General features: G+C 32.6%; 1 protein-coding gene across 1 annotated transcript in view; it reads right to left on the reverse strand.

Annotated features, from left to right (window-relative positions):
• Nucleotides 1-103: 103 nt before the first annotated feature.
• The window catches only part of LOC108751273 (frequenin-1), a 46,974-nt gene continuing 30,695 nt past the window's right edge, over nucleotides 104-16,382 (reverse strand). The window contains exons 2-7 of the mRNA XM_018491363.1: nucleotides 10,031-10,055; nucleotides 9,692-9,740; nucleotides 8,831-8,920; nucleotides 7,458-7,536; nucleotides 6,390-6,478; nucleotides 104-271 (exon numbers count right to left, since the gene is read on the reverse strand). Coding sequence (XP_018346865.1) covers nucleotides 104-271; nucleotides 6,390-6,478; nucleotides 7,458-7,536; nucleotides 8,831-8,920; nucleotides 9,692-9,740; nucleotides 10,031-10,055 — 500 coding nt within the window. The remainder of the gene's footprint in view (nucleotides 272-6,389; nucleotides 6,479-7,457; nucleotides 7,537-8,830; nucleotides 8,921-9,691; nucleotides 9,741-10,030; nucleotides 10,056-16,382) is intronic.

Raw genomic sequence — 16,382 nt, forward strand, 5'->3', positions numbered from 1 at the left:
GGGACGGGCGGCTCGCCCAGTTCGTGTCGACAATTACGATAATAACGACGTGGAGGCTCCCGATTTCTGGAGGATCGCGTGCCGCCTATGATGAAAATCAGGGTTACTCGCCGCCTAGCGAGAGTGCCTGGACGATCCTCGGGTCAGCCTTGCTACCCTCCCGGAATTCCTCGAGTGTGAGCTTGTCGTCGTGGTTCTTGTCCATCTGATCGAAGATTTTGTCGACCCTTTTCTGCGGGGTATTCTCATCCTCGGCTTGCGGCTGCTGGCCCTGAAACATCCGTTGTTCTCCGCTCAGACTTTTGCTACAGTTTTGAGAAATACCTAAATAAATATACATCTGAAAATAATTTTGGCAACTTATCAAAATAATTATGTAATTATTTTAATGCTCAACTTGTGTAAAAAAAAATGTATGTGAAATAATTTTCTTAAATCATTAAAATAATTACATAATTACTTTGATTTATATGACATGATTACTTTTTTTTACATAGAATGCTCAAACTTGATGATAATATTACAAAAGTTTTGACATTCTAGCAACCAGTGTGTTTGAGTTGGTTCTACGTAATATTATATATTATTCTGGGGATTCCACAAAATTATTTTCTGAATTTTTAAATATTTCAACAAAACACACACAATTCTTTTTGTATATCAAATTATTATTCTACCCAGATTATGCGGATCTATAAATAGCATACCATTCTTTAAACTAGAAAGATATTATCGAACAAAGCTTTTAAGAAAACATCAATTTGTTAGCACATTTTTGTCTATTATTAAAAAAATACAAAAAATTCCCATTATTGTGAGATTTTATCGCTATTACAATGACGTGCGGAAAAAAAGAGATTTCACTATCCATTATTACTTTATTGTCGCAAATCCATCGCTGCAGATAGTACCATGATGGTTTACGACAGGGGTGGCCATCCCGCGGCACGCATGCCTCTAATGGCATTTTCAGGCCAGTATTCATAGTCAGTTCTTATATTTTAAAGGCCATCTATAATGGATGTAATATGGTGTAGTAAATCGTAAGCCGTAAAAAAAATCGACTGATCGCAGGCAAATGTGAGAAGAGTAATCGACTATAATTGATCAATTTCTTACAGCTTATGGCTTACTATACAATATTACTCCTATTGTAGATGACCTATAAAACCTTAAATACAGGCTTAAAATATCATAAATTAATCACAGAACCATATTAGTCTTAAGATATTTAAGACGATTTTAAAATAAGAACAGACTATAAATACCGGTCTCAGTGACATGCTTAAAAAAGCACTCCTTGTTAGAGGAAAATTAAAATTACTAAAAATGACATAAAGTAATAACCGGACTCCACTCAAATTTATCTATCTGTTATATTTGCGCTATCCGACCATCCCTGGTTCATGATCAAATGGTTCACAATATCGATTTTTAATGCAATCGTTTGATTTCATGGATTTTAATTGATATTGGTTAATCCGCTAATTCTCTGCAATGTGATTTGACTTTATCAATTGCATTCAATCGTATTACGCAGCTTATTGTTTTAAGGTCAGCCGTCAAAGTCTCATGTGGCTTTGTCGACTGCGACCTGCATATTTATGGATTACCATGTGCATACTTCGCGTTTATACACATAATGTTTCACTATATTTCTCTTTGAAATTAATATTAATGAGACTTGGAAGTGATTAATGGCGAACCGTTGTCGCCAGACGGATTTACTACGGTCGCGTCGAATTTCGTGTTAAAATTTGCATCGCTGCGCGAAATTCGGTATAAAACAGCCATATGAAGCGTTGAGGTATTTGCCATGGACCGTTCAAGAGTTTCGTGGCACATAATATGAGTTTTTCACGTCTCGGTGGAAGTAACGTAGTTTCTATTGAAAGTTTTGCTCAAAGTGCGTAAGCAGAAACCTGCGCACCTTTATATTGATAATTTAATTAGCTTTACAGAGAAAGAGAGGAGGAAATTGTAATTCGCCAGCTAGTGCATATTTGCTATGCACTTTAGTGTGTATTCTCGAATAAAAACAAACTAAGTTCGTACTTATAATCCTTTCTCTGTTGAAGAACTTGGTTGAGAAATCGGGGTCGTGAGAAAACATAACATAATTTAATAAATCTATCTAGAGAATTAATTTAATTTTTATAGGTTTGTAAATGTAATTTAAGTGAAAAACTCAAAGGAAATTTTTCTTCAAATACTCGAATTTTTTTATTTCGTGTAATTTTGTAATTAATTCTAAAGAGATATGATTAAAGAAAAGCTTGCATTTAAATAACTCTAACAGTTTAATTGCTTACATGAGAAATAGCATAACTACTAATATGGATAATTTGATTTGAATTTATGAAAGAAAATAGTAACACAAAAAGTAATAACAAAATATTACTTCTTCTTTTTTTTCGTTTTTGTATGCACAGTAATAAAACTGGACGATGATACTCTTGCATTGCATATTGATTAATAAATGATTCGCTATCATTTAGAAATCAGCTTTTCATAAACATATATCGACGGCAATCAAATGTTCATTTGAAGAGAATGAAGTTTATCATCGTTTTAATGGAAAAGTATTTATGAAATTTAATTTGTCTTTATTATATTTCCCTAATTTTTGATCAACAACAACGAACTCTTAATAAATCGGTAGAAAGGTATCGATGAAATTAAATTACCATATTTTTTATAGCATAGCAATTTAAATTATTTTAATTTTTTAATTATTTGCGATTAAAAATAATATTCAAAAAATTTTTGGATTTAAAATTATGTAATTAACGAAATTACATAATTTTATTCTTTTTAGTAAAAATTTGGGAAAAGATAATAATAAATTAATTTACATAATTGTATACTATCTCTAGTAAAATGAAGATAATTTTTTTTTAATTTAAGAATTCCTTTTAAATTAAATTTTAATCAAGCATTTTGTTTCAATAACAGGAAGAATTAAGCTATTCTCGAAAAGTAAAAAATTATAGATAAAATATTTAATAAAAATAAATTATAATTTAATTTTACATGTAATAAGTTAAAATTTAACACTATTTAATGTATGTATTTTGTATCAATTAAATTATAATGTACTTGTTGAAAGAATACAACAATAAGTTTTCAAACGTTCTCAATATCTAGTGAGAATCGTTCTCTTAGGCTAGTGGCACATAGAAAAATGTAAAATGTTACAATATGACACATGAGCAGTAAGCAAACTGGCCAATCACAACAGAGAATATAAGGCAATAACATATAAGCAGTAGCAAATAAAAAATATGCCTCTGGCCGTAGGCGACACTAACGAGAAAAATAATAGCATTGTCGAGATAATAATTGACAGATTTAATTTGACATAGCGGAATGTACATATGTTTTTTAATACTGTAAAATCGGAGACGAATAACTTTGACCCAGTCGAAATAATTTTGGCACAAATTTTGATAATTTCTAGACAGCAGCGTGTCAAAATCGAGAAACGTTTTAAAAACATTTTAAAGACGTTTTGTGTTTTAATTTTGGACATACGTACTATTTAAGCATTTTTTTTTTTAATTTGAACCAAAAAGTGCGATCCATTTAACGCTATAAAGGCTTTGAAGCATTTGATTAATCAATCAGAAGAAAGAATTTCACTAATTGATCAGAGAATGCTTCAAAGCATTTGTAGCATCAAATGGACTACAGTTATCCCATTTTACGGTATGTTAAATTCAGGATACGATAGCAAATGGGCACGCGACTTTGGTGTTTGTGTTGTGACGTGTCGCCGTGTCATCATTCGTACGACGACGCCGAAACGAGCAGGTACTGGTGCGTGTCGCCGCGTTATTATCCTTTGAAATGCAATCGTTCCCGATTACCACAGTTCACGATTGCCTTTTCGAGCGTTTTACTAATATAACTCTCGCGGCTAATGACTCGCACCTGTCAAGAGACAACAATTATCTAGCAGATATCTCGCGCGATTCATTTGAAGTGTCGAACTCAAAATAGGATTGAACACGGGGATTACGAATTGTTGCTTCCATTGCGATACTCACAGGTAATAATTATACTCCTTTAATGATACTTGGATTATACCTCATTTCGCATCGCGCTTTGTGTGAATCTCTCGTGTATTTGAAAATAAAAATTCCACTATTATCGGATTGAGAGCTCAAGCAGAACAATACACAAACAATAAGTTTGATTCAATTAATCGGAGGCAAACCGCATATTGATCGTTTATTAATAATTAACTTGTGATGCATTGAATGAAATGTTCGGCATACAAATATAATAAATTTTATAATATATTCTTTTAATAAATTTTATAATTAAATTTTTTGTAGCAAATTGTACTAGAAGCTGATCGTTTCTTTAACTGAGGGCTTGGTAGTCCGAGGATTTTATATTTTGATAATAAAGAAGCGCAGATATCACATTTCCACAAATTATTAAGGCTGGTTCTATCATATAAGATTAACTTAAATTTCATCTCTATTTAACTTATTATTTATCTTTTTTTAATTTTTAGAATTCTAATTCTTACAATTAGAAAAAGATAAAGAGTAAATTGAATCGAGATGACCGAGATTAATGTTAATTTTATACTGATATTTAAAAGACAGAATAATTTTTTAATGTTTACATAAGTAACTATTTGTCTATTTTTCCTGTTGATTCATTAATTTTAATTGATTTAAATAAGAATGAAAGATAGATTTTTATTTATAAAATCTTATAGAAAGTTCACACATACACAGACAAGAAGTTTTTTTAAAAATTATGTATATTTTTATTAGATATTCAGTTAAAGGATGAATATAAAATTTGATGCGTACAATAATTATTTTTTTGATCTTACGTCTTGCTATAATTTGGATCTTATATTTCTATTTTACAGAATTAACGTAGTTTTGACGTAAATCTGCAATTTCTTTATTGCACGTTGCATTGATAAGTGACGAATTAATTTTTATTTTGTGCTAGTAAGTTGATAGATTTAAAAAAGATTATATCGGATATGAATATGATATTTACGTTAAATTAAATTAACAACTGCAGTGGTTAACAAACTCACAATGATAATTATTCATTAAATGCATTTATCTTTAATTACGTTGATTTATCATTACTTTATAGTTTATTTATCTTTACTTTAATGTTCCATCAATTAAAGCATAATATAAAACGACATGATAAAATAACGTTTCAATTTCGAATAATAACAGAGCAGTGTAACACTTTAATGATTTTGTATATATAAATATATAGGCGATTCGTTTGATTTCTCATTTCCCAAAAATGCTCTCATTTTAGTTATAATTAAAATTTCTCTTTCAAGAGATATGGTTGTTCAAAAAACTAACTGTGAAACTAACAATAAGCATCTGAACTGTTCAAGGCAAGATTCATGGTATAAATGCGGGCTTTAAAGTTTTTAGTAGACGTCACAGCCGACGAAAGATTAGAGTGCACGTTGCGTAGTACGAGGTTGCATTGTAACTTAAAAGAAGCCGCATACATCGTGCTTGTCAGGAGCAATAGCGGTGAGGAGGTAACGTTATAGTTTACGTTACTAACTCGCTTGTAGCATGCCGCTTGGAAACTGCAGAAGAGGATTATAACTTCCGCTAGATTACATGTAACGCGCCCGCTCGGATAAAATATTGACCTGATATTGAACACGTGTGTACGATGCATTACGATTGCATTGCAGCTAGCAAGTTGTTAAGCAAGCACGAAAATCTTGTGCTATCTTGTGATCTTATATATAGATAGCGAATAAGCGAAACACTGTTGTATAAAGACAAAATAAGAGAAACGCGAGCGTATAGATATCAAATAAGCGAATAAATAATAAGATGTTTAAGATAATAATTACTCGCTTTTCTCAGTTTGTCGAACAGCACTCGAACTCTTGACTCTACGAAAAGACCGATTTCCTTGAAGTATTTAAAAATTTAGTCAGATACACAGATTAGAAAATAATTTTGTTTGATCAAAATAATTATCCGGGAAGCTGAAGCATGATGAGCAGTCCTGCAAAATGTTTTAACACTCTAGCAAGTAACTTGAGCTTCTTGTATAATAATTTTGATGATCCAACAAAATTATTTTTAGGTATCTACCATAGCTAAATTTGTTAGATACTTTTCTTTAGATACTTTAACGAAATCGTTCTTTCCGTAAAAAATTTTCGCGATTGTCATCAAATTCTGTACAACTGACGTCAATAGGGGAGATGAAGTTATTTTAAGAAAATCGCAAAATAGGCAGAATTGATAGGGCAAGATGCATTACAGAACCCAACGAAATTGAAAAGCAAATAAGAAAATGTTTCACGTCGAAAGTTTTCTCTCGCTGGTCGAAAAGTAATTTGAAAGAGATGCACTTACGACCATCTGATATATCGCGTCGACTATATTGTACATCTCATCCCTTGTGATGAAGCCGTCATTGTCCACATCATACAAACGAAAGGCCCCTGAAAAGAGACAAAGAAAGGAAGAAAAACGTGATTGACTTCTGCTACTGAAAATCCTCGAAGACACAAAATCCGAGGGTACACTTTGTTCGAAGATGAGAAATCGTATTTTCGTTTCACGCACGATTCTCTCGCGAGCTTGTAATTTCTGTGTCTCTCCAACGATATTCCAGACCGCGACATTCTCGGCAAAGCTTTCATTCTTCACTTACATTCAGTTGTGATCGATAACAGTTTTCGCGAAGAGAACAATCGAGAGGGTTTATCGTCTTACGTTGCGATCGTCTTTTATAAGCCTTCTCGAATTTTATATAACGATTACGATATGCAAATATTCTTTTTGGGAATAAAATTTTCAGAAAGCGTGGCTATTAATTTATCGTTTGATAATGAATTATAAAAATTATCTTATTTTAATATTAATTGAATGTAATTTTATCAAAATTTTTTATCTATTTTTATTGATTTTATGGAAATGTAAAAGCAATTAAGATGCATTTCTGATACTAGTTCTTTGATTTTTTTATTCGAGGTTATTAACGGCGAACTTTTTATTTTTGCAAATAAAGTTAAGTTTAAATTATTGACTTAAGCTCGTTAAGTAAATCAACAGTGAGAAAAGTTTGTATTTGTGACTATAATTGCATGATAAAATAATTATCGTTAGAAGCTCCATTTTTATATTCGTTTTTGCTATAATTTTAGTAATAATACATTTATAATTCTACTAAAAAATATGTAGTTTGCATCGAAAAAAAATTACTAAATTATAATTAAATTATAGTAATTGCAACGATATTTTTTTTAATATTATTGAAAGGGAATTGGCGACGCGATTCCGACAATTGTTTGTGATGTATACAAAGTGGACGGACAAAAGTATGGATAAAGATGGATATAAAATAAAATGCACGAATGAATTCTTACAAATTCGAGTAGATAAGTTTTTCGAGAAGGAGATAAAGGATAAAATACTCACAGTGAAGCTTTTCGTCCAGGTTACCACGTGACGTCACCGAGAGCGCTCTTATGAACTCCTCGAACTCTATCGTGCCGTCCTGAAACAACATTTCGACATATTCTTATTTTGTCACATGCGAGATCTTCTTTCCTATCGACTTTCGAATATTCAAAGATTACTTTGCGCTCGCGTTTCTTTAAAGGCGAATAGCTATCGGTTGTCAGTCGAGCAACTGCATTGGCTGATACATTGTACAAATAGTTTTCCCTCTCCCGAGTATTCGTATTTTCTCTCGCAAATCGAATAGCGAAAGAAATCCAAAAGGAAAATTTCTGTCTCAGATATTTCTCAATATTTTCAATAAACATACTCGACATACAGCGAATACCAATCTTCACTCGATTCGTTTGCACTGAGAGAAAAGTGCAATTTTGATATTTGTGACTATAATCCTATGTTAACATTATTATTTAATCTTATTACTGCTATAATGTTAGTAATAATGATTATGTATACTTCCATCAACAAATATATGTATATGGCTGGCACCAAAAATGATTAAGATAAGTTACAGTTATATTATTACTGTAAAAATGACTGGAATGAATATAATTTATTTATAATTTTCGGCGCCAACTGTATATGCTTCTTTGCACCTCAATAAAGTTATAGTATAATGTAATATAATGTTTGTTGATAGAACTATGTATAGTTATTATTGCTAACATCAGCAGTAATAACCATAATTTGTGATAACATGTAATTATAGTCACAAATACAAAAAATTTCTCTCAATATAAAAAAAGAGTCAACGGTGATTACTTCTTTCGAAGCTGATGCCAAAATCAGTTACTAACTGCGCTGGATCTGCAAGACTTATTTAATTAAAAGTCTAATTAATATTTTAAGGAATCAAAACAATATAACTCGTATTTAAAAAATAAATATTAAATACATTATAATTAAAATATATATATACCAAATTTGCAGATGTAAAATAAAGAAAATTCGATTGTTTGATATTTTTGACAATGAAATTTGTAATTGAGTGGACCAATTGTTAGCTAGAAGATTAAATATCGCAATGATCAATACGGATTATTTCAGTCCTGATGTGCGTAAATTTATTCAACGTGGAACTTACAACGTAAACTTTGTATTCTTATCTAATACAGAGCTAAATAAATGCTTAATCGTGCAGTTAAACGGTAATAAAGACTTGCTATTAGAGATAGCGCCATATATAGCGTAAGGGAAACAAAATAATTTGAGTAAGATAGTGAGAGTGCGCATCGCGTGATCGATTGCATGTGAACGCTGACTTGACAAATTTAAAAAGCATGAGGGTTTGCGGAAAACCACGACGTTTACATACGTGTCAAGAAACTTACGGCGTTCTCATCGAAGACTCTGAAGACGAGAGAGGCAAACTTTGATGGGTCACCTTGGGGGAAGAACTGCTTGTAGATCTTTATGAAGCCCTGAAATCACGCGATCGCCATATATATATATATCATCAGCTTTTTATTCGCTATTGATTATTGTAGGTGATTAACCTTTTTTTCCGTTATTATTATCAACCGATATTGTAACATTATATGATTAATATACTTTCGTTCTAAATATCGCATTCTAGCTATTTATATCAATTTAATTTCTTGCGCTTTACGTCTCTTACTTATGTTACACCGAGAAAAAATGTTTGGTACTTATGATTGCAACTGTATGATAAAATAATTTTAATGTTAAGAATTTAATCATCCTGTCCAATTTTATTTATAATTATTACTATAATATAATATTAGCGAATTCTATTGAAAGCATTCAGTGCACACTCTGGTGCGTATTAAAGCTTATCGTACACAAATTAATGTAATAATGTAAAGATATAATGAATTAAACCGTGAAATCCTCAATACATTTTATTGTGTCGTTAGGTAAAATATATATTTTATTATTCAAAATATTTACTTTTACACTTAGATTAAGTCAGTGTACAACCGCTTTAATACGCATCAGTGCATTCAATCGAATTTGTTATTATTCTAATAATAATTATAATTTTATAGTCACTCTTCCTATTAACATGGGATAACAGTAATAATTCTAAAATAATGCTCGAAATCATAATAATTTTATCGCGTATAATTATTACAAGTACCAAATATTTTTTTGTTAGTAGCCAAACATTTTTTCTAAACAAAAGAAAAGGAAAAAATTAATATGATTTAAATATATTTGACAATGCATACTTGTTCTGTTAGTAATCCATCGGGGCAATCCTTCAGGAATCCTTTGTGCCTGCACAATACACAATAATTCTTATATAAATAATTATTTAAAGTAAAAATTTTACGTTGTTATAAAAATTGGAAATTACGAAAGAATTTTTAAAATCTACTTTTACGGAAAACTTTATTTTCTTAAGTCTGTTTTTATTAAAAAATTTTTAAATTTTAATTTAGCAGAGAATTAAATCAGTTCTGTCGTAAATTATTTTCTTCTGATTATCGGCAGAAACCTTAATCATTCTGTCCAAGTTCGCGCAAGTTAGTATAATAGCCTATTGCTTTTCTTAGAGCCGAACTTACCATTGACGAATTTCCTTCTCGGTGACTGAAACAGAAAACAAGAAGAGACATTTGAGAGGTAATTAATTATTAGTTGTTCGACGTGTGTATAGTAAGATTGAGTTATTCCGCGCGTGAAAAGTGCCTCCAGAAGAAAAAGCACAACGGAAAGAGTCGCTGAGAGAGCGAGCCGGAGAATTATTGTTCTCCAGTGCTCGCCAGGCTCGCGTATCAACTGCCGTGTGATTTACTGCACGACGGATTTACTCAGTAAATTCAGTACGGAGGTACGTGTCACTGAAAAACCCGATTGTTCCGTGAAAGCGATCAAATTTTTATACGGCGCCGAGGGCGGGCGGGTCAGAATCGTTTCTCTTTACGTCAACGTACGAAGAGTGGGACGTTACGTTCTCCTCTGCGTTTACTTCAACGTACATGAAATAAAAATGCATCCCGACTAGAAGTGACTGATTTTAAAAAAAAAAAAGGAAAGTTGCGCCGCAATGCAGGAGCGATTTGTTTGGTGGATTGAATTTATTTGCGTGAAGGAGGAACCAATATCACTTGTACGAAAACAATCGATAATGGCGTTTGTCCCACAAGACGGATGTGCGCTTCTGAAATAACGAAAGTTTTCTTTTGAATCTTTGTATTTAAGCGAACAGAGGATTTAGTCGGCGTTTTTTTTTATTTATAGTGGTCGAAAAGTAGGAAAAATAGAGAAGGTAGATTAGAAAGTTCTATCGATTTTTCTTAAATTTTTGAGCTCACGTAAAATACATTTTAAAGTACGTTTTTTGATAAGAGCAAACGCGGCGAAAAATATTGGTCTGACGTGCTAAAATCGCGCAAAATTATTCGCGAAATAGGTTTCTGTATATCGCTAAAATTTACTCCAAACTAGCGGAGATATTTTATTTTTCATAAGATATTATTGGAATTGCATCTTAATTGATAACCAGATGGTAGGGTACCCTCTAAAGTACACGTGCCGTGGAGCAAAGCAACTTGGTTTGCCACGTCAGCTGAACCGAATGTGTTATGGCGGAAGGAAGGAACAAAGGGTAAAGGGCGTAGGAGACGCGAATGCTCGGGATCGATAGAACACGAGAGAACATGAAGAGTTTTGCGGTTTATATGGTAATCTTGCGTCGTCCCGAGTATGCCATTAGCTTTTGCAAACAGTGCAGCTTCCCTGTTTCGTACGAGAAGAACTCTAACTGTACCGGATATCGCATGATCTTCTGTTCTAATCAAGATATTATCCCGATCACGACAGTTCCGCAACTTTTTCCCATTCTTCGAGACTAAGAGATGTGTACTAGAAGTTTCTCGACACCGCGTTTTCACAGAACAGATTGTTTTCGCAGGATATTTTTATCTGCACGAAAAGACTGCACGGGTTTGCTGAAGTATCTAAAAATTTAGACACAGATTTGAATGTAATGTTGGATTATCAAAATAATTATGTAGAACACTCAAGCTGGTTGTTAGAATGTCAAAACTTTTTGTAGAATTATGCTTGAGATTCCTACTAAGTAATTATTTTGATGGTCCGACAAAATGGTTTTCAGATTTAGCTAAATTATTCTTTCTGTGTGCGCGAAAATACACGGTAAAACATTTTGTATTTATGTTAAAACCTGTCTACTCAAATCCTTGTTAAAATACTGCGTTGAATTTTTAACATATCTCTCTTACGGAAGCTTAATACTGGAAAGAAGTGATTAATTACTTATTTTGAATAAAAGCACAGTTAAAAACCATTGCTCAGTGCTTCTAGTACTCAAAATAAGTAATTTCTAATTATTTTATTAAATTGGTCAGTATTAAATTAGATTTCTGAAGGACCAAGTTAATTTAATATAATGTCATTATACCATGTTAAATTAACGCTCGTTATAACGGAGGGCTGTTATAGAAATTTAATTTAATATTTTATTTAAATACTTTATGTTAAATTGATATTCAACATTTTTTTAGTGTCAAGATAACAATTTATGAGTAGATAAACAAATAACAAAAATAATATATTTTTAAAACGTAAATTCTAAGATAAATGAATAAAATGTATTAATTTAATATATTGTAAATGTTAATTTAATAATTTTATTGAAAAAATATGCTTCCATATGACAGTTTGTGTCAACGTTACATCTTTTGTATTAATTTTTTTACGTGATATTTGTGTTACTCTTCAATATGTTTAGCTTGTATTAAATTAACACAAAAATTTGGACCGTTAGGACACGAGAAATATGTTAGATTTAACACAAATTTTCCGAGTGTGTAAAGTCTTAGACTTTTAGAACAAGCTGTCGAGGTGTGCAATTATGCGAGACAGATTGTCGGCGATTGTCGCGAGGATCGATTGCGAGCTCGCGAACGCGTACCGACCGATCGTTATTCCTCGGAGTTGACGGGGCGGTGGCCCGATGGTCGACCGAAATATTCCTATAACTATGCAAATGCGATTTGCGTGGGAGGTTTCGTCGGTGGAACGATTCGGTCGTTGTCGACTCTCTTCCCAGGATTTCGCACGACGCGAAAAAGATTCGTTTGAACCTGGACTATCAATCTAGTCTGCGCGTAATGCACAATACCTATGAATATTGAAAGATTCTTGATGTGCTGCTCTGTTTTCACCTTCTTACCTTTCTCACATTTATTTCTTTTACTAGTTAATTTCGATATCTCCAGGAATATCAGTCTCGTACTTATCCCAAGTACGATCAAACACTTTACGATTTCGACATGGAATCATCATTTATCGAGAAAATTTGGCATATAAACGGAGCGTAGCAACGAGTCACGCGACTTCGATAAGAACGAAAATTCTCTCGTTTTTCACGCGATTGATTCGTGGCCGATATTCGGAGTGACACGCGAATCGCCGCGCCAGCTCGGTTTTCTCGCGACTCGTTCAATTATTCTCTCATGCCAGTGCAGTGGCATAATACAGCGGCTATTTCGTGGTTCGTTTAAACGAGCAATTTTCACAGAGTATAAAAATGTTACGTTGGCTACAAATCTTACGCATGAATTATCTAAATTTCTTGGAATGAAATTCCACTTGAAAAATAGCGTAATTACTGAATCATTTAAATTAGAATAACTTTTCATTCAAATGGAGTGAATTCTTCCTTTGTCGTAGAATGAATATTTTTACTTGTAATTAAAGAGTGAATTGAAAATAGTGCATGCATCAAGCAAGAAGTTTGGCAAGCGAGTCGCTGATCGTTGTGTGTCTATTACATAGAAATGTCAACAATTTTTTTTCTTCAAGATAAAATGCTAACAAGAATCTACGTATATACTAAGTTTAAATATTTTTTTATCTTAAAACTCATCCTAATCTTATATTGAAGTCGTCTTGACTGATGTTTTACTTTAAACGAATGAAATATTCACTATGGCTGAGGTTAAACATTTACCCTTATAAAGAGTAAAACGACACTCCATTCCAAGTGGCAATATTTTCACTATCAATTGGAGTGAATTTTTACTCTGTTTGAATGAGATTTTAGTCTGAAAGATTCAAAGAATATTTTTGCGACCTTATGTTTACACACAATTCTATCTTTCTAATCGAATTGGATTTCGAATCGAATATATTGGTTTAAAGACCGAGAATGCTTTAAAAAATTGGCTGTAGTTACTTATAATACTTAATACTTCGACCGATTTACTGGTCTTACAGGAGTTATGGCTTACCGACTAAATTGCACCGCTTTTCTCCGTCGTTCACATCCTCCATTTTCCGCCTTTTTCGCACTTTCCTTAAATCCCTCTATATCTCCCTTGCTGAGAATTTTTTCCCTCGAACGGAGAAAAAAAAAATCGCTGAATAATATGATCCGTTTTATCGCATTAATTTGTACAAATGCTTTCGGAAGCGAGAATTATCGGCGGCATCGAGCCCATCGTAGTATTTATCGCTTAAATACGAAATTACTTTTGCTGCATTACGTATGCATTTAATCGTTTCAGTGAAATATCGCCAAAATCAATTGTGATAGAGAATGCAAATTTTTTAGGGGACACTGTGTAAAGCATTGAACATATAACCGTTAGCTACGTACCGTTGCGGTACATATATCACATTGTGATACATTAATGATTGACTGTAGAGTGAACGATCTAAAGGCTGATAAAAGTTAGTAGTATTTAATTTTAAATATATTATAACGATCTAAGGGCTGATAAAAGTTAGTATTTAAAGTTAGTATTTAATTTTAAGTATCTTAAAAAAATAAACTATTTGTAAACTAATGTAATTATGTCCTTCATCCTAGACATTCTTTGTTTTTCTGATCAATTTATTCGCTTGGTCCTTTTATTAAGTAAAAAACGTTAATATTTTTCTAATGTCAAAATTTATCTATCGATCGCACTTGTCCAGGGAGTTGTATGGAGAGCATATTTTTTTGCAAGTTTCTACAGTCATTTCTCGAAATATGTTTCCTCGTAGTTCTCGTACGCTTTGTTCGTACTTAAATCTTTCTTTCTCTCTCCATTCGATAACAACCCTGCGGTAGCTTCTCAAGTGCGTTTTCCATCGCAACGAGCACAAGTTTTTCTAATCTGTGTTCAACGACACGTTCATAAGTGGAAATGTCGAGGACTGTTGTGTCGGAAAGGACCGTCGTAGAAATTCAGTGATATTGCTGTTACCACTTCTGTCACTATATGCTAACGTAATCTCAGCTTATTTTCCAGCGGTTGAGTTTAAGTTGGCGTTTTTCCTAGCCGTCTGTCTCGTTAGTCGTTTGCATTCATCGTTGGCAATAAAATCGAAACTGTCGAATTAATCAATGCGTACTCGACAAACTGACGCGATATATTCCTTTGCGTCAGGTTATTTCAAATGCATTCCGTATTTACACGTCATATTTTCTGCTCGTGATTCGCTTTAAGGAGACATGCATGAGCGACACTAAGCATGATCGCGCCTCGCGTCAGTTTTACCGAATATCGGGAAAACTTGTGCCAAGGTCCGATGAATTCTTAAGTAGGATATAAGACAGATGTATAAACTCGTGATATGTGCGGCTGCACTTAGTGCACAGCAGTGAGAAACACGAGGCTGTGTTTAATCGCGTGCCGTAAGTACGAGACTTGAATTAATGCTGCAGAGCTCGGCTACCCTCACGCTCCACCGTTATTCAAATTTGCTCGTTTCACCAGGGGAATGCTTGCCAACTGACTGTCGGGCTAGGTACGAGGCGTTTATCAAAATGACTGCCTTAAACACGACCATTCTTATTTCAGGAACGCGTACGTTTATACGCGATATTGTGTAATCTCCCGAGACACGTGCGTTATTTGCATTTTAATTTTTTATCTGCCGGAGGCGGCTAACCGATCTGTATATGTACCGTTCAGATTGAAATTGTGGACCTCGTAAAACTTGAATCTATGTTAAAAATGTATTAAATGCTAAAATGCGCGTCTAGAGATAAAGAAAAACAGATTTTTTTTTATTTCGAAGTAAAAAAGAATTTTATGCAATAAAAAGCTGTTAAATTATAATCTTTGAAAAAAAAGACGGAATTTATTTCTTCGATCTTTATCATTAAACGTTTAATAATTGCGTTATTTCGTTATTTAATACTTTTGTTTTTACATAGCTTTAAATATTAAGACAGAAATACCTTGTGATGTTGTTAATGCCTTTTCGAAATTGAACTAACTATCTATAGCAATCATCGCTTAGTCATTATACTTCATTTTAATTATTTACAACTATCTTTGCACAGAAACTTTTTAGAATTTTAGATGAACGCAAAAAGTTACATTCTAGAATAATATAATTACTTATATCAAATACATCCAAAGAAAACATATCCAAATTATATATTCAAATAAAAGAACTTTCAAGGGAGGAGTTTTGGAAAAAGGGGAGGGGGATCTGTTCTAAAAAAACTGTGTGGTTTTGCTGGTTTGCTGTTTTATATTCAAAATTTTCGAGTCTTTTTTATTTGTACGTGCGCGAAAACTTTGATATTTAATTATTAATTCTCTAATCTAATATTTATTAAAAAATGCTTCAAATTTATCGAAATATGCTTTGAATACAAAATACGCATGAGTTATATCAGCCGTCACTTTTCAAATTATACTAACGTATAAAAAGTAAAAAAGATTAAATTGGGTAGCTAACATTTTATGATAATTCAAGTACGAGTAAAATTTTTATAGGACTCTCAAAAATATGACACTTTTATGAACTATGCCATTTTCCTCGCGATTTATGTGTACAGCGAACGAACATATTTTATGTTAGAATAGCGTTCGTAAAAATAGCGTTATCTTGAGATACTCTCTTTAATTCTTTGAGGTTCCATTTAATCATTTGGACTGGTGGTAGTAT

The sequence above is a fragment of the Trachymyrmex septentrionalis genome, unplaced genomic scaffold (assembly GCF_001594115.1).
Source record: "Trachymyrmex septentrionalis isolate Tsep2-gDNA-1 unplaced genomic scaffold, Tsep1.0 scaffold43, whole genome shotgun sequence".
NCBI classification, from domain to species: Eukaryota; Metazoa; Arthropoda; class Insecta; order Hymenoptera; family Formicidae; genus Trachymyrmex; species Trachymyrmex septentrionalis.